Source organism: Erpetoichthys calabaricus, chromosome 12 (assembly GCF_900747795.2).
Source record: "Erpetoichthys calabaricus chromosome 12, fErpCal1.3, whole genome shotgun sequence".
Lineage (NCBI taxonomy): Eukaryota > Metazoa > Chordata > Cladistia > Polypteriformes > Polypteridae > Erpetoichthys > Erpetoichthys calabaricus.
The window spans coordinates 79498210-79520521 of NC_041405.2; the positions used below are offsets into that span (position 1 = coordinate 79498210).

At 41.1% G+C, this 22312-nt stretch overlaps 1 protein-coding gene across 3 annotated transcripts in view; it reads right to left on the reverse strand.

Moving 5' to 3' along the window:
• Positions 1-532: 532 nt before the first annotated feature.
• Positions 533-22312, reverse strand: part of LOC114662331 (endogenous retrovirus group S71 member 1 Env polyprotein-like) — a 946272-nt gene continuing 924492 nt past the window's right edge. The window contains exons 1-2 of one of the 3 annotated variants that reach the window (XM_028815727.2): positions 9496-10383; positions 533-3407 (exon numbers count right to left, since the gene is read on the reverse strand). In XM_028815727.2, the coding sequence (XP_028671560.1) occupies positions 1188-3164 (1977 nt within the window). In that variant the 5' untranslated portion in view covers positions 3165-3407; positions 9496-10383 and the 3' untranslated portion in view covers positions 533-1187. Of the gene's footprint in view, positions 3408-9287; positions 10384-22312 lie in introns of those variants that run through there. The other 2 variants (XM_051935111.1, XM_051935112.1) reach the window with 2 other exon arrangements.

Here is a 22312-nt window from a genome sequence, read left to right on the forward strand (position 1 = left end):
TTGGGTTCAATTCAGGTATTAAAATTAACCAAATCACTTGCTACAAAACCACAAAGCAACAAGAAAGCAAACAAAAGCAACAGAAAAAGGCAAACAAGAACTGGAGGACTTTGTACAGTGCTACGATTCTGATTTTCAATATGAATATGCCAGAAACTCCTGACATTTCCATTACAGACTCTGGCAAATTTTGCACATCAACTCTAATGCTAAGATTTTTTCATCATGAATATGCTGTGTTCACTGGTGACTGGAAATTTGCTTTATGGCTGGCTTAGGCAAATATTTTTTTCCCAGCACCCCATGATACTTTGCAAAGCCAGCATGACACCACAGAGGTGTAGTTGCCATACTGAAAACTTTCATGCATGGCTACTGTAAGCTGCTTATGGTCTGGTTTATGCATGCTTGATGTAAGGGCCTAGTCATTATTCCAGCCAGATTTCCAACCATCATGCATTTAACAAAAAAAAAAAAAAACTGCAGTAACTTCTGTGGTCGAAGGTTCGAAACAACAGCAGACAAACACAAATTCAAACAAACAACTTCTTTTATTATTTCTTGATCTTTCTTGGTGAGCAGAGACCCGCTGCAGAATGCTGACAGTTTGTCACTGACAGCATCCACGTCACAGGAGGCCCTTTGCGGTTTTCCAAACCGGCTTTTATTTCCTTCTAAGCACGTACACATAGTTATCTCATTTTTGCACCTTTACAAGTAGCCTTTCCTTAGAAGAGGAATGAACTTCTGCTTTTGCTACTAGGACAGGGTGCGGTCCCTAGAAAGCTGATCCACCCTTTATTTATTTCTTTAATTAATCTTATGGCTATTTTATATAATTAGGCTCTAATGCTTAATATCCTTAACTTTCCTTCATCACAATCTCAATGCATTTCATATAATTTAACACACAGAACTCTTATACTTGCAAATACAATATACATATACACTTTCTTATATATATTTTTATACACTCAAATACACACAGATAATAATCACCAAGGCGTTTTCTTTAGACTTGTTTACCCAAATATTCATTGCACTAAGGCGTAGTCCCCAAATCTTCTTCCCCTCCCTTGGACTGGGTTAAAAGCCCTCAGCCCAAGATTATTTGTTCAACTTTTATTTGATACATTGATTCACATTTTTATTATTCCACATTCCCCCCTTTTTGAACAAAGAATAGTTCAAACCAAACAATCTTGATCGAGAGTGGTCTGAGAACATGATCTAGATTGGAAAAGAAGATTTATGTGTTCTGTATGGAGGAAATAGGCTTTAGTCATAGAGGCAGAAAAAAGCTTTTGGATAAAATGACGAATTAATGGAATAAGACAACAGCAAACCAAAAGAATAATAGCTAAAGCAACTAAAAGGGAAACAAAAATGGATTTGAACCATTGGCCCCAAGAGCCAAATGTGGATATAAACCACTCATCAAGAGGGGTATCAATGCCTGAGTTTTCAGCCAATTCCAGGGAGAGAGCAGTCAGACCAGCGAGGGCACGGGTGATGGAGCCATCAGGGGCAGTATTGTTTGGAATGTACGTGCAGCAAGCATCTCCAAACATAGCACACACACCACCTTTTTCGGCTAGAAGCATATCTAGTGCTAGGCGATTTTGCCAGGTCATAAGAGAGGTTTTATCTAATTGCTCATGTATTCCTTCAACAGCTTCTTTAGTAAAATTTAGAAAACGCTGTTGGTTGTAATATAAATAATTTATCCAATCCACATTTTTATTTATGGTGATTATGGGAAAAAGAGATTCAAAACCAGCAGCTACTTGATCTCTGGCTTTGAATTTGTTAGGAACACCTCTAGGCACACCTATTGAGTCAATATACACACCTGGACCATGTAATGAGAAATTTGCAAATGATGTTAAGGATCTGCGAATACGATGGGGATGGGGAGAGGATGGAAGTTGTTGGCCATTTAAAGGAAGGAGACGAAAGGGCATGACCAATTGTATAGGGGTACAGGTACCAGTCCATTCAGGTGGGAGGATGTCCAGTAATTTAGATCTTCGGCACATCCACCAAACATCAGCACGGGCGGTGACGTGGGAGATAAACCAACTAATGGAAATGTTATTGGGAAGAGGGATGGAGGCATCAATAGAGACATCATAAGTGAGGGAGCACCAAAGAGGAGGAGGGGAGCCAAGAGCAACGGCATTTTTGTCATGAGAGGATCGAGTGAAACAGATGTAATTGCCAATATAGGGGCGGAACATAGGGGGAGTCATGGGTTGAATTGGGGGAAAAAGGGTATTTAAAGTATTACATTTGGGATCTGTTGGAGGAAGAGCAGTAGTAAATAGGTAAAGCAAACAGGGAAAGCCAGTGGGGTCCGAGAGGTCAGTTAAGGGAAATGGGGTAGTGGCAAGATGAGGCCGTGCAGTGGCACATGCATAACAGTCAGATTGATTTACCTGTCGTGCAGAATAGAGGACCCACTGCAGCCATCGGTTTTGGTCACCGTATCCGGTTTCTATGGAGAATGTGGAGGAAAGGGTGGTGATATTTAGATAAGTAATTGGTTCCTGGGGTATTTGAATAGGAGGGGTAGGGGAAACAATGGGAGGGTTATGGGGTAGAGCGAGAGAGGGAGTTTTGGAAGTTGTAGGGGGAGGGGGTTTGGTTACCTGAATCTTAAACTGCCCGAGGGGATCGGTGCCTGAGACGTGAGCTCCTAACACATATGTACCTGAATCATGAAAAGAAGGATTTTTCAGCGTTATTATAAGTGGATTGCAATCATTTTCTGAGCATTTGTCATTATTATGACCCTTAATTATAGAAAAACGAGCCTTAAGTCCATAATGTAGGGACTGCCATGGTTCGTGACCCCAATCATGGGTTCCAGTATTAGCGAATACCAATGTCCACAGGTTACACCAGTCATCAGAGACGTCCACATATCCCCCTCCCAAGTAGCTACCTCTCATTGAATGGCCAACTCCTCTAATCATGGAGGTTGTCACGCAAACATATTTGTCAGACCAGACCCATTGGACTTGACGTCCAGAGCCACAGTCAACGATGGAGCAAAAATCAACCTGGATTGAGGTGGTGATTCCAAGGGGAAAAGTCAAGGTAACCAGGGTAGATGTTAACGGGAAGGTGAGATGAATCAGTAATAGAGTCAAGAGTGCCATTTCTTGCAATGTGAGGCGTGTATCCAGGCAGGCAGTCCTTCGACCTTAACTGCATGTGGTGTAGATAGCAGCACTTGGAATGGTCCCCTCCAACGAGGCTGATGCCAGTGCTTCCTTCGAGTATCTCTAACCAGGATCCAGGTTCCCAGAGGAATCAGGGAGTCCTTTGATGGAGGACTGGTTCTCCAGGCCTGATTAACCTGCTCGTGGACTTCCTTCAGGGAGGCTCGGAGACCTGTAAGACTGGAGAGAAGATCATTGTCCACAGTATGCAGATTGACATTACCAATGACCATGCCAACAGGCATGGGCTGTCCGGTCAAAATTTCGAATGGCGACAGCCCTAATTGTCGGTGTGTCCTCCCTCTTAATCCCATCAAGGCCAGGGGTAAAGCATCTGGCCAGGTTAAATTTGTCTGCTCACAGATTTTTGCCAGTTTAGATTTTAGGGTGCCGTTGCACCTTTCTACAATACCTCCACTTTGGGGATGGTACTTGCAGTAATGATGTACATTTATCTGGAGCCAAGTGGTCAATTCATTTATTACAGAGTTCACAAAATGACTACCATTATCAGTCTGCAATTTTTGTGGTATTCCCCATCTTGGAATGATTTCTTTTATTAAGGCTTTTGCCACAGTTTTGGCATCTGCATGTTTGGAAGGGAAAGCTTCCACCCATCGGGAGAACACATCAACAATTACCAAACAGTATCGGTACCCTTTTGATGGTGTCAGTTCAATGAAGTCCATTTGGAGATGTTCGAATGGACCCATTGGGTTAGGTGTGACGGCGGGACTTACCTGGGTACCCTTTCCTACATTAAATTTTTGACATAATGCACAGCGTCTGCAGAATTGCTCTGCATATGTAGAGAAGCCTACAGCTTCCCAATGTCTCTCGACATCTTGAACCATTGCATCCTTTCCAGCGTGGTCCAGGCCATGTGCGACTTTTGCCATACCTGGAAAAGAAGCCTTTGGGAGGAAAGGTTTGTTATTTTGCTTATGGGTCCAGACCCCATCAGAGAGGGATCCTTCTTTGAACCATTTTCTCTTTTCTCTGTCCGTGGCTGCGCTCTGTAAAGAGATAATTTGATTATCGGGGTCTTTGTCATCTTTCTGTAAAAATAAAGAGATTGGTGTGTTATTATAAGCAGCCTGTTTAGCAAAGTGATCAGCTAATTCGTTTCCTTTGCTAACAGGGTCCTGTTTCCCAGTATGGGCCTGGCATTTCACTATTGCCAGTTTTGATGGTTTGGTTATGGCTTCTAAGAGGGATTCTACTAATTTTTGGTGTTGGATAGGTTTGCCAGTACTGGTCTTAAATCCCCTTAATTTCCATAATGCTCCATGATCATGGCAGACTCCAAAGGCATACCTGGAATCAGTATAGATTGTTATGACTTTTCCTTCTGACAACTGACAAGCTCGGGTAAGAGCTATTAATTCAGCTGCTTGTGCACTAAAACTTGAAGAAATTCGGTTTGCTTCCAGCAGGTGGTCACCTTTGACCACTGCATAGCTGGTTGAGGGTGTTCCATTTTCCAATCGTAAGGAACATCCATCCACAAAAATTATCTCCCCAATTTCTAAGGGTGTTTCCTGCAGGTCTGGTCTGGGTTTTAAGACTTTAGTTATTTCGTCATGACAGTTGTGGGGCTCCCCCTCTTCTTCAGTTGGAAGAAGAGTAGCTGGATTTAAGGTGGTGCACCTTTCAATTGTGACATTTGACAGGGTACAGAGTACATTTTGATAGTGTATTGCCCTAGCAGTAGTGAGATGTGAGGTTTTAGCCTGTACTAAAATGGAGTGTACGGCGTGAGGCACCTTTACTGTTAGGGGGCTCATGAGCACTATATCTGTACTGGCTAGCACAGCTTCTGTTGTGGCTGCTACTGCTCTGAGACAAGTTGGAAGTCCTGTAGCCACTGGATCCAATTTTTTCGAAAAATAGGCTATTGGCCTTTGTTTGTCCCCGTGCAATTGTGTTAGAACTGCATTCATGTATCCCCCCTTTTCGTCCACGAACAAAGTGAATGGACGAGAATAGTCAGGGAGACCCAAAGCTGGGGCAGAAATCAGTGCGCTCTTTAAATCACTAAGAGCCTTATCAGCCTGCTCATTCCACTGTATGCGACCAGAAAGAGGAAGGTCAGCAGTGTTAGCTAGATTTTGTAAAGGCTGTGCTCTTTCAGAGAAATTTAAAATCCATTGTCGACAATAACCTAAAATGCCCAATACAGACATAACCTGTTGTTTTGTGACCGGTCTGGGCAAGTTTTGGATGGTGGTTATGCGGTCTTTTGACAGAGCTCTGGTACCACACGTGATGTCATGACCCAAGTACTTGACAGTGGTCTGAACTAACTGCAGTTTGGCCTTAGAGACCTTGTGCCCATTTTCAGCAAGATACTTGAGCAGTGATTCTGTATCTTGTGTGCATGCTTTCTCTGTTTCGCTACAGAGTAATAAATCGTCGACGTACTGTATCAATGCACTTTGCCTGTCAGGCCAGAAGCCTTCCAGGTTCTGAGCAAGCGCTTGGCCATATACACAAGGAGCCTCTGTATAACCTTGTGGCATAACGGTCCATGTCCAACGGCGGTTTTGAAAAGTAAAAGCAAACCAAAACTGAGAATCAGGATGTACAGGAATAGAAAAGAAAGCATTTGCTAAGTCAATTACTGAGAAATAACGAGCTGTTGCAGGAATTGTAGAAAGTATAGTGGAAGGATTAGGGACAATCGGTGCCCTAGGAAAAATAGCAGAATTAACTTGTCTGAGATCTTGGACAAAGCGCCAAGAGCCATCAGCTTTCTTTACTGGTAGAATAGGAGAGTTTACAGGAGAATATTTGATAGGAATTATAGCCCCCCTTTCAACAAGCTCTTTATGCACAGCTGCAATTCCCAGTTCGGCCTCGGGAGAAAGAGGATATTGCGCACGGCGAGGACGGAAGGATGATTTCGGAAAAACAACCAGAGGTTCACAATTTGCGATCCTGCCAAAATCGTTTTTTTCCCTGAGACCATAGGGTGTCAGGAATTGAAGAAAGCCATGGGAAAAAATCAGTTTGTAGAGAGCATAGAGAAACAGATGGTTGACAGAGGGAACGAACGACCGGCAGGTCAATTTGGATTAACACTTTTGTTATCAGATGGTCTGGAGTATCAAAAATGCCTGGAGTGACGTATAGCCAATCAGTCCTATTTAGACATTGCTCGACCCATTCCCCAAGTTCGACCCATTGAACGGTGTTAGATTTGGCCAAAGACATATGGGGGACTGAACCCCCTAAATAGAAAATGCTTTGTGAATATGTGAGGTGTACTGAAGCAGCAGCTTTAGTAGATGAAATAAAAATGCAAGGAATATGAAGGGTCTCGGGGCAAATACCTGAAGAGAGAAAAGATTCTAACCAAGGTGTGTCTACTTCAGTGGGGAAATATTGGGCAGTACAGTGTAGGGTGTCGGGGACCTGTAAGTGGGGATAAAGGCATGAGGGAAAAGAGTGCAGGGCTTTAAGGAGAAGAGTGTGTGGGGAGATGTCTGGGGTCCAGGCTGCAAAAGAGGGTTTGGGGTGTGGGGAGATTTGGCACAGGAGCTTAGGAGTGGAGCAGTAAAATCCTTGTTCTGTCAGTGAGATTGAGACTGACAGTTTAGTCATGAGGTCTCTTCCTAGTAGATTGACAGGGCACAGATGATTTAACAGGAAGCGATGAGTTAATGAAGAGCTGTCCGTGCTGAGTTGCACTTTCAGAGGTTTTGAAACTAGTAAAGTGTGTGGCTGTCCTGAAGCAGTGAGAATTCTTACAGTGTCCTTCGAGGCAGGAACCTCCAGCAGTGACAAAGTGGAGCGTGTGGCCCCCGTGTCCACAAGAAAGACAGTTTCCTTGCCATTTACTATCAAAGTCAGTAAAGGATCTGTGTCAGCATGACGGGTAAGCAGAGGAAACTGAAAGGAATGGCTGGGGGTTCCTGTCATTTCCTAGGACCACGGAATGTCATTAGGCTCAGGGGGAGGAGGTGGTGGTGGGGGGCGCTTGCTTGGGCAGTCCCGTCTGAAGTGTCCAAATTCACCGCAGCCGTAACAAGCATATGACGCTGGTGTTTGCTCCAAAGGGTTGGGCATCTGAGTGAAGGGATTGTCAGGGTTGGAAGACAGGAACCCCCGTCCCCTTCCACGCCCTCGTCCTCTGGAAAAGTTGCCACGTCCACGGCCTTGGAACCCTCTGCCCTTGCTCGTTCCCCCTGTGTAATATTGTAGTTGTGCTGCAAGAAGCTTAGTTTGTATATCAGACTCTTTTAGCCTTGTCTGTTTCTCAGCATGCTCTGCATGACGTTTCACTTCCTCAAAAGCAGCACTTTCCCAGCCTATGCAGGACGTGCGGACTTTGCCTTGAATGTCATTTCTCAGTCCCGAAACAAAAGGGGGAACGGCAGCGCGAGTCCAATCACCAACATTTTCTAAGCCTGAATGATTAGCCATAAGGTCTTGTATTCGGTGTGCCCACTCATCGACTGTCTCGTCTCTCTTTTGCTTGGCAGCTGAGATAAGGGACCAGTCTGTGCCTTTCTTATATTTCTCTGCAATAGTTTGTTTCAGCGCGTCCCATTGGGATACAAATTGGATTTCTTGGCCCCCACCACGGTTAAGGCTTTGATCCCAAGCCCAAGGCTGTCCATCCCTCAACCCCCGACTCACAGTTGTCCATGTGGTACCTAGTTTTCGTCGCAGCACTTGTGTCCACTCTGCAGCATTGGGTTTGTACATATCATCTAGCTGTTGGAGGTAGTCCACAAATTTTAACCCTCCAACCCCCTTAGGGTCGGGCAGTTCGGACACCATATCTTTTAATTCTTGAATGTCCCAATTACGATGAATCATCACAGTAGTGGGGTTATTGGGCCCTGCAGCCTGGGTGTGGTCATGACGGGGATTAGGGACCTCAATTAGGGGGCATGAGAATGTCAGGCCGGGAGGTTTTTGGGGTTTTGGGGAGATGAAGGTGAATCCAGAGGCCGGGGCCGGTCGAGAAGTCTGGCTTCTGGTTCGTTGGGAGATTGGGGATTGATCCGAACACTGATGTCCGGACCCGGAGTCTGGATCACCATCATCAGGATTTAAGTGAGAGGATGAGTCATAATGATATTGTTCATCAAAGAACCCTGCTCCGGATGGTTCATCAGCTACCTGGGGTGCTTGGGGTGCAGTGGGGGCAGGAAGTGAAAGGGTAGGTGGGGGTGAATAAATTACGGGGTATAGGGGGTCCTTCTTTTCTGTTTTCTTTCTTTTGTGCTCGGGATTGGGCTCTGCTTCTATATTAGTCTTTTGTAAAGCTAACAACATTTCTTCCTTCTCTTTCCGGGTCTTAATTTCAGCAGTGAGCAATTCATTACGCTTTTGGGCTGCCTCTAAGGTTTTATCCTTTATCACTAGTTCCCACCTATCAAACATATCCATCCGGTAAGGACCCTTATTACAACATCCTTGAGTGTTTCTACATAAAATTTTTCTTATTTCTTGTATTTCTGAAATATCCCCAGTTCCCTCAACTGGCCATCTACCACCGCTCTGTTTATTCCATTTCGTACATGCTTTCTTAAAATCTAACCCAGTTTTCTTTTCTATCAGTTTCCTGGGTGAACCTCCTTTCGGACCCGAGTGAGAACTAGAGCCCGATGCATTTTCCAAAAATAGTCCTTCCAACAGAGACTTTTGATTTCCTGAGGAAACCTTCTTGACCGGTTTACTATTTTGCTTTCCCATAACTAAATAGCACTGGACATCAGAAGAATAGATCAGCCCTCGCAACGTTCCGTCTCCAGTCCCTTCCGCTCCCGGATCAGCACTCTTGTGGTTTCGTGGCTTTAGCGGACTGACAGTCTGTTCAGCACGGAGTCCGGGCCTTTCGACAGGTTAATGCCGATCCCTTCATCAAGTGCCTCCTAGCTGGTAACCGCTCTTGGTGTCCACCACAGATCAACCCGTAGGAGCAGGAATATGACCAGACATTGGAGACAGAAACTCACCCTCCCACACAGTGTTTTTCCCAGATACTCAATATATATTCTACTCGTCTCACTCCCTTTCCTCTATATCTAGGAGTGTGCCACTCACCCCTTTCTATTCCACTTCACAGGGAGTAACTTACTAACGTTCTCAGCACCTTACACTGTCCCCGAGGGACCCAAGTATTATTCTCTGCTTTCCAGTTTGCTATCTGTTAAGTGATACAGTATTTCATTAGTCAATTTTCTTTTCCATAAACCCGGTCAAATCCCTGAGCTAGGTCATTCACTCAATCGGATTCCCTCGGTCTACTCACCAAGAAGTTCTTGTCCTGCTAGGGAAATCCCAGTTGGTTCGACCTTCGCATTCGATCGGAGGAGGCCAGAGACCCCCCACACAGGATGCGCCCGAGGCAGGCCAGTCCTAACTTTTTCCGGAGCTGGTCCTTCCCGATTCAGCTGTTAATCGGTCCTCTTACCGGTCCTCTTGGACGATCCAGCCCGAGGAGTCAGCTGTCCGTCTCCGATCCGGGTCACGGCACCAGAAAACTGTGGTCGAAGGTTCGAAACAACAGCAGACAAACACAAATTCAAACAAACAACTTCTTTTATTATTTCTTGATCTTTCTTGGTGAGCAGAGACCCGCTGCAGAATGCTGACAGTTTGTCACTGACAGCATCCACGTCACAGGAGGCCCTTTGCGGTTTTCCAAACCGGCTTTTATTTCCTTCTAAGCACGTACACATAGTTATCTCATTTTTGCACCTTTACAAGTAGCCTTTCCTTAGAAGAGGAATGAACTTCTGCTTTTGCTACTAGGACAGGGTGCGGTCCCTAGAAAGCTGATCCACCCTTTATTTATTTCTTTAATTAATCTTATGGCTATTTTATATAATTAGGCTCTAATGCTTAATATCCTTAACTTTCCTTCATCACAATCTCAATGCATTTCATATAATTTAACACACAGAACTCTTATACTTGCAAATACAATATACATATACACTTTCTTATATATATTTTTATACACTCAAATACACACAGATAATAATCACCAAGGCGTTTTCTTTAGACTTGTTTACCCAAATATTCATTGCACTAAGGCGTAGTCCCCAAATCTTCTTCCCCTCCCTTGGACTGGGTTAAAAGCCCTCAGCCCAAGATTATTTGTTCAACTTTTATTTGATACATTGATTCACATTTTTATTATTCCACACTTCCTTTTAGGAATATATTAGTTTATTAAAATGACTACTGCCACTGGATATATAACACTGATTCTAATGTCAGCACCAAATTAATTGCATAATTAGCTATGTGCCCAGTTATGATCTCAAAACAAGCCTTAAAGGGAACCCCCATGTCAGAATGAGACCCTATTAAATAATAATGAAACATTTACTTTTTACAAGGTGTTTATTTTTTTTTTTGATGAAAGTAAAAAGTATAATGCATCTACACAAATACATGGGAAACAAAAAGACATTGCAGCTGTGCCCAGAGCCCTGACTACAAACAAAGCGATGAGACAATCCCACACTGCCCCTTTTGTGGCACAGTCAATGTGTGCACCAAGACTAGAATTCTGTCAGTGCAGTAATTATACACTATTTACTTATTGCTAGTTTATGGCCACCCCGTGACCCTGTGTTTGGATTCAGCGGGTTGGAAAATGGATGGATGGATGGATGGATGGATAGTTTATGGCCATTTGTTGTATTTTGCTTGTGGTTATTCGTTCCTTCTGCATCTTTTGTTGTTTGACGCATGGCAGTGTAGTAGTTAGGACTGCTGCAATACAGCTCAGATCATATATTTGGCCTCAATAAATAGTATCATTGGTAGATGCTTCCACAGCCCTCACAAGCACTTAAGAGACCACTGCACCACTCAAAACTAGTTTGGTTCCCCCTTCTTATTGCCTTCAATGCATTTAGTCGAGACTGTGTGCCAGTCAAAGTGTATCACAGCTTCTAAATGCTCTAATCAGGGGAAAGCCACTGCTTCATATAAAAATCGAAACCCTGCATTGCTTCTATTTCAGTCATAGGGTGTGAGATAATTTAAAATACTAAACAGGGTTGCCAGTGGGGTTTCCTACAAAATACATGATCCTGTGCTCAAATAAACCTAGTTTCTACATATCAAAACCCAGATAACATATAACTCAATAAGCCATTTTTAACAAAATTATCTTTACCTATTTATTGAAAGGTACTGTGTAATTTTACAAATAAAAGTTACTTTCTTTTACACCACATCCAAATCATCACAGACTGTTACTATTGTGTTAGAAATCTTTGCATTCTTGAGTCTTTCAGAATATCTTTGGTATACTGCTTCATCCTGAAGATCTTTTATTAATTCAAGTGTTATTTTTTGTTACTCCATGCTTGCAGAGGAGTCTGTTTTTAGTAGTCTCTGCTTTAAAGTTGTTTGTATTCTTAGTTTTAATATAATTCATTTGAGAAGAAATTCTCCCTAAATAAGTCAAGGAATGGGGTACAACTAAGGAAGGTGTGTCAGCCAGCCAATCAGGTGGCTGGAATTTCCATTCCCACTACCCTGTAGCCAAGCACGTGGCAAAGATAGAGAGTGGAAGAGTCAAGTGCAAGAGTCACTTAGGGGAAAGAAGGTGCAGAAACCATCAGAGACGCTACTGCCAGCCAAGGTGGTGGCCGTGAGTCTAGTGCCGGTCTTGCCACAACGAGTCTGCACTCTACAGACTGCGAATGAGGTTGGTATGTGTATGATGCGTGTACTGAATGTATTCGCAGTTTGCTGCACCCTCTGTCAATGACAATATACATATAATATAACATAATGTATAGAAAAACTTAGACTTCATTAAATTTTTAAATTAAATACCTAGAAACCCAGACACGGATCATAAAACTGGCAATCCTGGCACTAAAGCCAACAGATGCATTGGGCTGTATAATGCTGAGTAACAGATGAATTGTAAGCGGAATTACAGAACCAATTTCATCCTTAATAGCTTTTTGTTCTCCTTAGCATCAAGAAATATAGATGCTGTCTATACATGGTGAAGTAATCACTTTACGTGGTTAAAACATCAAGTGTGGTTTGGGTTCTACTTGTAGCCTTTTCTTAAATTTGTCATACCTGATTTGAAATGGTAGATCTGACAAGAGTACATGAGAGGTCTGCACCAAGTTCAGCTGCATGGAATTTTCAAAATGGAGCTTTATTTTAGTTTTTGCCTGTTATAATTGTTTTTTGAAGAACTTCAAACTTTCTGACTATTGTGTCCCTAACATTCATTACCACAGATAGCACCAAAATGAACTGTATTCCTTCTGTGGTGTAAGATTCACAAGTATGATACGTTGTTTTCACTTAGAACTATTGTCCTCTCAGAGAAAGGTCTTTAGACTTCCTGCTAACATAGCTAGACTTGAACCCCAAGACTGCAGGAACAAACCATGACTGGATCTCTTTGTTGCTTTTAGCAAGTCACTTTGCCCACATATTGTAATCCAAAACAGCTGCTAGTAAGTTACAGCAGCAGAAGATTTTGTAATGCATTTCCTTCTGAATGGCCAAGAATTTTCAAAGCACAAGTAGTGAATTTAGTGTATTAATAAGGTGATTATTAATAAAAATAGAGTACAACCATATTGAAAACTGATAGACACATTTTCTCTTCTATGCATGTTATGTTAGATTGTAAGATTACACCATAAAGATAGGATTCTACTTTTCATGTAAATGGCTTTCACATAATGATTATCATAGAAGGTGCCATAAAAACAATCATTAAGTGATTCTAAGACTAATTGAATGTAAAGATGTCCATTGTAAAAAAAAATATGGCTCAGGGATCTATAACATTGTGAGATTTTAACTGTGTTGTTGACACTGTAAGAGAGGAGTTGGCTGTGCTCTTGACTGCCTTTTCTCAAAGTTCATTATGACATTAATGACAGCAGGTTCCACTTTTTACCACATGTAATATGAATGAATCTAAAAGTAATGCGTTGTATTAAATTTGCATGAGCAAGGGCAGTGAAGGCTTTGATTTATTAAGGTGACAATTTTCACACTTCAAGGACACTGTGTGAGTTTCCATTAGCCTCCTAACATCTTTTAGTAATTTTCATCATTGCTCAAGCAACACAACATACTATTATCTGTAATGAAACTCTGAAACAAAAAAATAAAAAATAAAAAGAAAAGTTTTTTGGTTATTGTTTTACATAATTATGACAGCTAATATTTTTGAGAGTTCTGTATTGTCAGCATTTTTCTGCAGGTGCAGCTGCTAGTATACAAATGATTGCTTGGTGGGGATGAGAAGAAAGACTAGCAAAGAAAGCTATTGGAAGCTACATAGACAGGTTTTTATGGCTTTTGTTCAAAAAAACAAGATAGGTCCCAGGGTCTCATTCCCAAATTGGCATTTAAAAAGATAAGAAAGACACAGTGCTTTTGTGTTTCTAATGTTCAGCCTCTAACATACTTCACATGCTTTTCTCTGGCTCTGTAGTTTATTTGATTATAAAATAATATGAGACCAAAAGTATTTGAATATGGTGCTGGATCTTGAATTGTGCTTTCATGTTATGCCTGCCTACTCCTTATACCCAACATAACCGAATATGATGAACTGGATGAATTAAATCCAAAACAAAACAATGGTTGATCTAAGAGCTAAAGTAAGTGTGCTGTCTGAAAGTTCCCTGGAGTAGCTGAAAAGCAATGAATCAGTTTTGGCCTGTGGCTTAAAGATCATTCCACTGTATTTCTACAGCAGGCCATAGGTTGCATAGTTCACTTTTGTATGCCAAAGATTATATATAAATCCCAACCCTTCACTGGGATGTTGGTGCTTCACTTTTCACCAGGTTCAGTCTTCCATCTGCTCATTTAGTAAGTTAATTATTTATATAATTTAATTATTCTGCATTGTATACATAACAGAGCTCTGTTAGTTTTATATCTTACATATTTACAAATGTATTTTACTGGAAAACTCTTTAAAGTACTTGGTTTAACTCCGAGTGTGACTTGGAATTCTATGTAAATATGGTTAGGCCCAAGTCAGACTTGGGGTCACGTGTAATCATTACATTACAATACATTACAGTGTTACACCCGAATAACTCTCTGGACAGTATTCTGCTGCTATCTATTTGATTAAATAGCATTGTGCTACAAAAAAAAATCATGAAAATTTCTATGTATTCTGCCACTTTATGGTAATTCGATGATAACTGATTAATATTCATAAATGGGGCAGCACCTTCAACTAAAAACACAAAGGCAAGCAAAAAGCTGTAAACCAGTTTTAGAACAAACTGAAAGTTAACCATTGTTTGAATCATGCCATAGTGATGACAATGTGAAATGGTCATCAAACACTGACACAGACTGCGGAACTGACATCATTGTTCGTATTTGGTGTTGACTTCATACTACTGCTGACAATCCTGAATCTCCTCATTGATCATTTGTGGGTAACTAATGTCTAAAGATTAAATTTGCTCACGATTATCTGAACTACTTACAGCATGATCTGTCAATGGTAGTCTCGTGGAGAATATTCACTATTTGTTGAAATGAACCACTATGCTGAAGCAGCATCAGAAGACTTACAGTAAACCATTTTCTTGTCACAGCTTGTTGCTGCCAACACGTGGATATATTTCAGTCTCCTGAAACTTCAGGACATAGGAAGTAAACTAGTCCAGAGAAGTTCAAACACTGGTTATGAAATACCCATTTTCTGTGAAGTTAAGAGTGTCGTTTCTCACTCATGATAAAATACATCCATTTCACTAATAACGATGACTATGATGAAGTCAATCACCCAGCACTGAAACTGTATAAACTGTGGAATGTATATCAAGCAATCATCACAAATATGCAGAAAGTCTATGTTCCTGATTGTGGCATAAGTATTTACTAAAGTCTAACGTGTTACAAGAGAAAACTGCTGTACCTACAGTACATTACATCCAAACAGGCACAAATCGGCATCAAAATCGAGCTCCGGGTTCATCTGGAACTTGATACTTTACACTAGTAGAGGGACCAGGTGAGACAGCAAGTACAGACAATATGGTGTTGTTACATCATCTGTGCTGTCACTGGTGGACTCTTTGCTTGAAAAAGGTTGCTGTATAATGATGGACAGTGTCTATACTTCACCTGACTTGCTTGGGATTTTTAATCAGTGGAAAACTGATGCTTTTGGCACAGTACAACTGAACCACCGTGATATGCCTGGTGACTTTGGTCTCAAGTTACAGTATGGTGCAGTAGGTGCTGGGCAAAATGGGCAAAATGACTGCAATCAAGTGGAAGAACAAGAAAGCCCTCTGCCTCCTGTTAACAATGTACCAACTATCAATGTCCACGTCAGGGATAAATGTCACTAAGCCTTGTGCTGTGGTAGCCTGCAATAACACAAGGGGTGCATTGATCATGCAGATCAGGCACTGCCATTCTACCCTCTCATTTACAACTAACAAAAAAAATGTTATAACCTATTATTTTATTAATTTTATTTTTTTCTTTCTGCTTGCATTTGTTATGATGTCTTATTATTTTATTACTAGTCATTAAGCCCGTTACAATAACGGGCGCTAGAACAGTAGTGCATAAACATTAGTAGGAACAGTCTATATTAAATGGCAAGGGATTTTGACCTCATTCATTTTGTTGGTCGTATTTTTCTTTCTTTCAGCCTTTCTTTTGTTGATGTTTACTTGCTGAGCTGACTGTTCTTCGTGGGCTGCTGCCGTGTATTGTGTGTCTTTAATTTTCTGTGACAGTAATACTGTCTTGTATGTCCGCTGGCTTGTACGTCCGTAATATACCTTTAATTTTCTCTGGCAGTAATACAGGCGTGCGCATCGGTAATATGCCTTTAATCTCCTTTGACAGTAATATTGGTTTGTATGTGGCTGTAATATGCGTCACTGTATTGTGTGCCTTTAATTTCCTCTCGCAGTAATACTGGTTTGTATTTCCGTAAAACGCCTGTAACTTTCTCTGACAGTAATATCGTGCATCGCACCGTGCCCCGCGCATGCGCACTTCACCAGAAGACACACACACACGGACACCTGGACGCACACAAGGATTTTATTAAAGAGGATTATGTTTTTATGTTCCCAGGCATTTTTATGACTTTATTATGCTTGCATTTTGTTTTCACTTTCATCATTCATCACTTCACCATTTTGTTCCTCATGCTTTCATGGCTGTAGCCTTATTGTTTACAGTCACTACATCCATTGCCATTCATGTGACATGGATATTATGTGGCAAATGGCTCCATTGAAGTTACCTGTACAAGATGGTGGTGTGCAGCTTCTAGCATCTTAGCTTTGGGAAATTTCTGGATGGGCCTTTCACAGCAGATTTGTGTTTAAAAAACTTTAGAGGGTGTCACACACGTGCAACTAGGAAGGAGCTGAGTGGACTAAGTGGAGGTAATTACCTGCCAGGCCAGGGGGTGGCGGGGTGCACTAAACCTACCTATACGGGAAAACCTGCCTAATTCAACATCACTCCCAGTTCTGGACTGACGTCACATCCGGTGTCCGGCCAGATGACATCACTTCCTGGCTTATAAAGCCGCCATTTTCCAAAATCTCATCAGTTCAGTCTTGGAACTTAAACCAGCTAGATCATTCCTATTTTCAATACCCTTTTCCAGCCAGGGACAATATACGGGTGGCTGCCCCAAACCTTTTTTCGTGTGTTGAGACTACTTCTTTTACAAGGGCTATTTATTTTTCCTAGTTGGGTCTGGACTTTCTGCTACCTTCCTTTTTACCTTTTCTTTTGACGTCTTGAACTGGCTTTGTTACTTGTGTTTTTTTACAACCTGTTTTCTGACTCCTGTCTATAGTTTGTTAGTTTGCACTCTCATAACCTGGTTATAAAAGTCTCATTTCCATTTTGTCACCACCGTCTTTGATAACATATTTATTTTTTAATTAAGTTTTAAGTTTCTTTGTACGTTGAGCCCAAGGGGGCGGGGCCCCTGCTGCTGCATATGTGGGGACTGCTGGCAGTCTATGTGAAAGTCTGAGATCCGTCAGCCTGTTGCTTAGGCACTTAATCCTGCTTGCGATGTTCAGCTTCTCTTTGTATTATATATTGTGACGGACGGTTGGGACGCCCTTCGGATGGGAGGAGAGAGACAATACCCCCACCCCACCCCCGGGACATGAGAGGGCAGGCCCCCTGGATTGCATCAGGGCCACTGGCTTGGAGCTTGGAAGCTCAACGCTGCTGGGGCCTGTAGCCACCACCAGGGTGCACCTGAACAGTTGCGGAGCCTTGGACTGCAGCTTTTCCGCCGCACTCGGCAGTGCTGCCAGAAGAAGATCCGGGTGCCCATGCAGCACTTCCATCACACCCGGGAGTACTGCCAGAAGTTAATTAGAGAGCACCTGAAACACTTCTGGAAGTTGTGTAAAAGAGGCTGCCTCACTCCATTCGAGAAGCTAGAGTTGGGAGGTAGAGGACTACGCTTGCATGGAGTGGAGATGGCAAAGAGAAAGAGAACCAGTAAGAGAGAGAGAAAAAGGGACTGAGCAATAGTGGTGTTGTTGCTGATTTGTGTGCTGTGAAAAAGCAAAAGGAAAATACACTGTGCTTTTGGACTTGTGTGTCTTTGAGCCTGTCTGTGGTGGGGTGATCTTTCAAATATATATATAGCTGTTGTTCTGAATGGAATTTCAAAGTTATAACAGCATGGGTATTTGCAATGCAGCTATTGAGAAAAAGTCAAACAAGGACAGAAAATGTTAAAAACAGAATGGCCATTGCTATTGAAAACTTTTTTATTTTACTTTTATTAAACTTTTTTATTTTACTGTTAAAGGGATTTTTGTGAAGGAAAAAATACAGAAGATATATACAGAGCCTCTGGTTAAATCCTAAATGGAAGTAAGATAAATAGCTTTTGGGCAGACAGTTCATTTTTATTTGATGGTGCCTTCATTTGCACATTACAGTTTGTTTTATGTAAAGTTTTACATTAGGGTAGATTTCAGGTTTGCAGGTGTGTAAATTATTAGGTTATGGATTATATTCTAGATTAAGCAATAATAAAAAATACAGAGTAATTTATTGTTGGACTAAGCAAGAGATCAGTGAGAATTTATTTTTGTAATATCTTTCATAATAGGCCCTGCCTACAGCAGCAATCACATAAGAAACTGAATTATCAACTTAGAAACATTCAAATTTGCCTCTTTAAATTCCATTTTTATAAAAGTGCAAATGATTACCAAATATTCGTTTTTTAGATAGATAGATAGATAGATAGATAGATAGATAGATAGATAGATAGATAGATAGATAGATAGATAGCACTGGTTAAATGTACAATCTGCAGGAGATTTCAAACCAAAGTAATAAAAAATATGTTCTTGCTTAGATTGTGTGTTCTGGATAGCAGTCTGACAGCTCTGTCATTTACTGCACGAGGCTCTCTTGGATACTCTTCTCTTAATATTGCTTTGCAGTGGGTATTGGTACTATTTTCGTTGGGTATTTTCATGTTTCTGAAAGTAATTTCTGCCATTCCAGTGAGAGTCCTTGAAAGAGAATGTATGCTGTTCAGCTTTGGAGGAGCATACTACTCTTCTCTGTTGTGCTAGAATATATTGCAGAATAAAATTACCCTTATCACTATGTGTTCTTACATTGTGCTTAAAAATATTTATCAAAGGGTCCTAAAATATCGCTGAAAATATCAACCATGTAGAAAAGATTATGTTGGAGTTTGAGCACTATCTTTGTCTGTGTAGAACTACCCATTTTTTCCCAGAAATATATTGTTTTATAAAAGGCAGCTTCTTGCCCTTGATTCATCTTTTGCCTAATTACATGATTTTCTGTCCTTTCCTTTATGAATTTAAAATGAATCCCATAATGTCTCTTGCTTTTTTAAGTGATATTCTGAATATGAAAAGAATTCAAGAATTTTACATTTACTCCCTTATATCTCCATGACCTGCTCATTAAAAGCTTGCCTTAGTTAAGAAAGGCACATAAAATGGGGGTGACAATACAAATGCACTGACACAGGTGTAATTAAGCATGTATCTTACAGTTAAGTTGCCAATTCATTCTCATTAACATCTGTGCCTATTTGATGCAAATTGCTTGAGGATCTTGGTTATGCATCACTGATTATGTCTGCTCATCATGATTTCCAAATTAAAAAAAAATAAAACAGAGCCTCAAATATTCATTTTCTGGGACATCATCACAGTGTTCAATATATGTGGAAGCAAAAATGTTAGAAATATTTTAATTTCACAGGCTGGTAGAGTTGCTATCTCAAAGTGTTTACATCTAAGCCTTTGATCCAAGACAGGGGTGTCTTCTACTACCTTAAGTTCACATGAGTCTCTTTGAGAATCTGCTTTACTGTAGTGGTTCAGACATATGCTGTCAGATTGACTGACATCTCTCAACTGCCCCAGCAAATAACACCCAGGAGTCTTTGCTGCCAGTATATACTCTTGCTCTTTGGGTAACAGCAGGTCAAAAAACAAAATATAAACGAGCAGATACCCTTTAACTCCTGCTATTAAATATAGTTTTGACAATGGATAATAAATGCATAAACAGCGATAATAAGAAAATGCAAAATGAATAAAATTGAGTAGTTTCTTGCTTTTCTTGATTATGTGTGTATATTTCTGCACTCCGCAAAATTTTCCTAACTATTCAGCTGCTAATATAAAACGGCTCAAATCTGTTTACCTGCATGTCAGTTGCTTAGAGTTGTATAGAGTGAGAAGTCAAGCAAAATGACACCTTTTATAAATACTATATCATTATTTGGAACACATACATTTCATGTGTGTTCCGTGTCTACAACAATCTATGTACAGAAAACACATTGTTAAAACAGAAACGTTTTCATGTTGTAGTAATAATTGACAAAATGTGGACATGAAGCGTATAATGTGTTAAGCCTGAATTCCAAATATCAAATAAACACTTTCACAAAAGGTACAAATATAACAGAACAAGTGTGCTTCTATTCAAGAATATAACTGCAGAAAAAGAACCCGCGTTAGGGTGCGACATTGACACCCATTTGCTACAACTGCTTCGGTGGTGCAACGGTATCAACTGTTAACTGGTAATCAAAACTTCACGGGTTCGATCCCGGATGAGTCCATTTTGAGAAGTGAGCTGCTCTTATTCTTACTACAGTATTTTAGAATAAATACATACATTTGATTTCAGTCTGTGACAGCCGGTGTAAATGTATGATACTTGTAAAGGTTAGCTTTGTTGTTTTTTTTTTTTTATTAAGTTTTATTCACTCAGTCACGTTCACGATCCCACCCCCCCTCCCCATCTGACACTGCTGTTTTCACATAAAGACGTGCTATAACAGAGGTGAACTCAGATCATGACGACGGTTCTACATCGGAGCAAGAATGCACGTCGCACTTTTGCCATCGCTGTACTTTGTATATGTACACGGGAAGCTCTGCAGTCTACTTGTGACTTTACGCTGTAGGAAGTAAGTAAATAAATAAAGGTAAATAAGTAAATAACATTTGATCTAGCTCTTGTATACAAAGTACAGCGACACATTTACAGGACAAAAGACGCTGATGGAAAGGTGCAAAGTGATTTAAGGTGGGACGGATCTACGAGTTTTTTCGTAGGCTCTGGTAATTCTAGTGTTAATTGCCTTAACCAGCAGGGGGCTCTCTCTCTAGTAATGTCTTGAACTGGTTTTATACCTTGTCACAAAAATGACCATAAGACATTGCAAAGGTTTGGGGCAGCCACCCATATAATAGTTCCCGGCTGCAAAACTGATTAATGAGCAAAGACATGTTCATTCAACTGAGTCCAAAACAGAACTGACTCTCTTCAGGCAATATGGCGGCTTTAAAGGCCAGCGAAGGAAGTGATGTCATCAACACCGGAACCGTAAGTGACGTCATTGGCTGCCCCAGAGCCGGGCGGAATTTCCCTAGAATGGTCTGCAAAAGATCGAGAGGGAAAATTAGTGCACTTCGCCACCCCCTGGTCTGGCATGGAATCACATGTATTCAAGCCCTTTAGTTGTTTCCAAAACACACGTGTGTGACAACCTATATAAAAGGCACAAAATTCTTTGTCAGTTGTGGTGAAGCTGTGTTGGAGGATACTACATACTGTGCACCTTAAGAAACTGTCCACTGTTATTTTCAATCTACATACTCCAGTTAGGCCAGATTATTTAAAAAAAAAAATGAGGTGAACTACGACAGCTATGCAGTTGACATGCAGCTTTATTAATCTAAAGCACCCAATGACCCTACAGCTCTCTGCCCTCTGATGCAATGTCTTACATGCATTTCAGAATGGAGTAGTAATTTCCTTAAGCTAAACCAGGAAAAAACAGAAATCCCACTACACACCACTCCTCCTCTTACAGTCTGTTCTCCACATCTTCTTTCTTCCAGGAGACAACCTGCTCCTCACTGCTCACCCCTTTTTGGAATCTGGTACTTGGCTGTTTGTGCAGTTTCCCCTGGAGGTTTCCACCCTCTAAGGTTTCTGGATGTCGGTATTTGCATACGTCACACCCATCAGCTATCTCTCTAAGCACTGCTATCAGCACCGCACTGCTGACCAACATCTTATAATAGCCTTTTATAATACAGCAGTACATTTTTAGACTTTTATATTTTTCATTTGTTAAGCCATTCACTCAAGCATAGTATTTCTTTTTGTGTTTTTCATCAGTTGTGTATTGTGTCCTGTTAACTTCTGTAAATGTGAATATAAAGTATATGTAAAACAGTGCTTGAAGTGGTAATACGTAAGTACCAACATCCTATGTGTTACATGGATGTATTAAAATGAACAGGGAGGAGCATAGAGTCTTTTCCCTTTAAAAAGTCGATCACCTTTATTTCAGACTTGACATTTCTCACTTGGAGAGTGCATTACTGTGAACAAAGTCTGAGTGTGGGAATGTGGGATTGGTTTTCAGAATTGCAATCGGGTGCTGGAGGTCGATGAAACAGAATGGATAACCAAGATAAGAGGCGGTAGTCGACAGCAAAAAACCTGTGCTTGCTAGCTAAAGAACTCTGCATCTTGCTTGGACTCCACTGAAC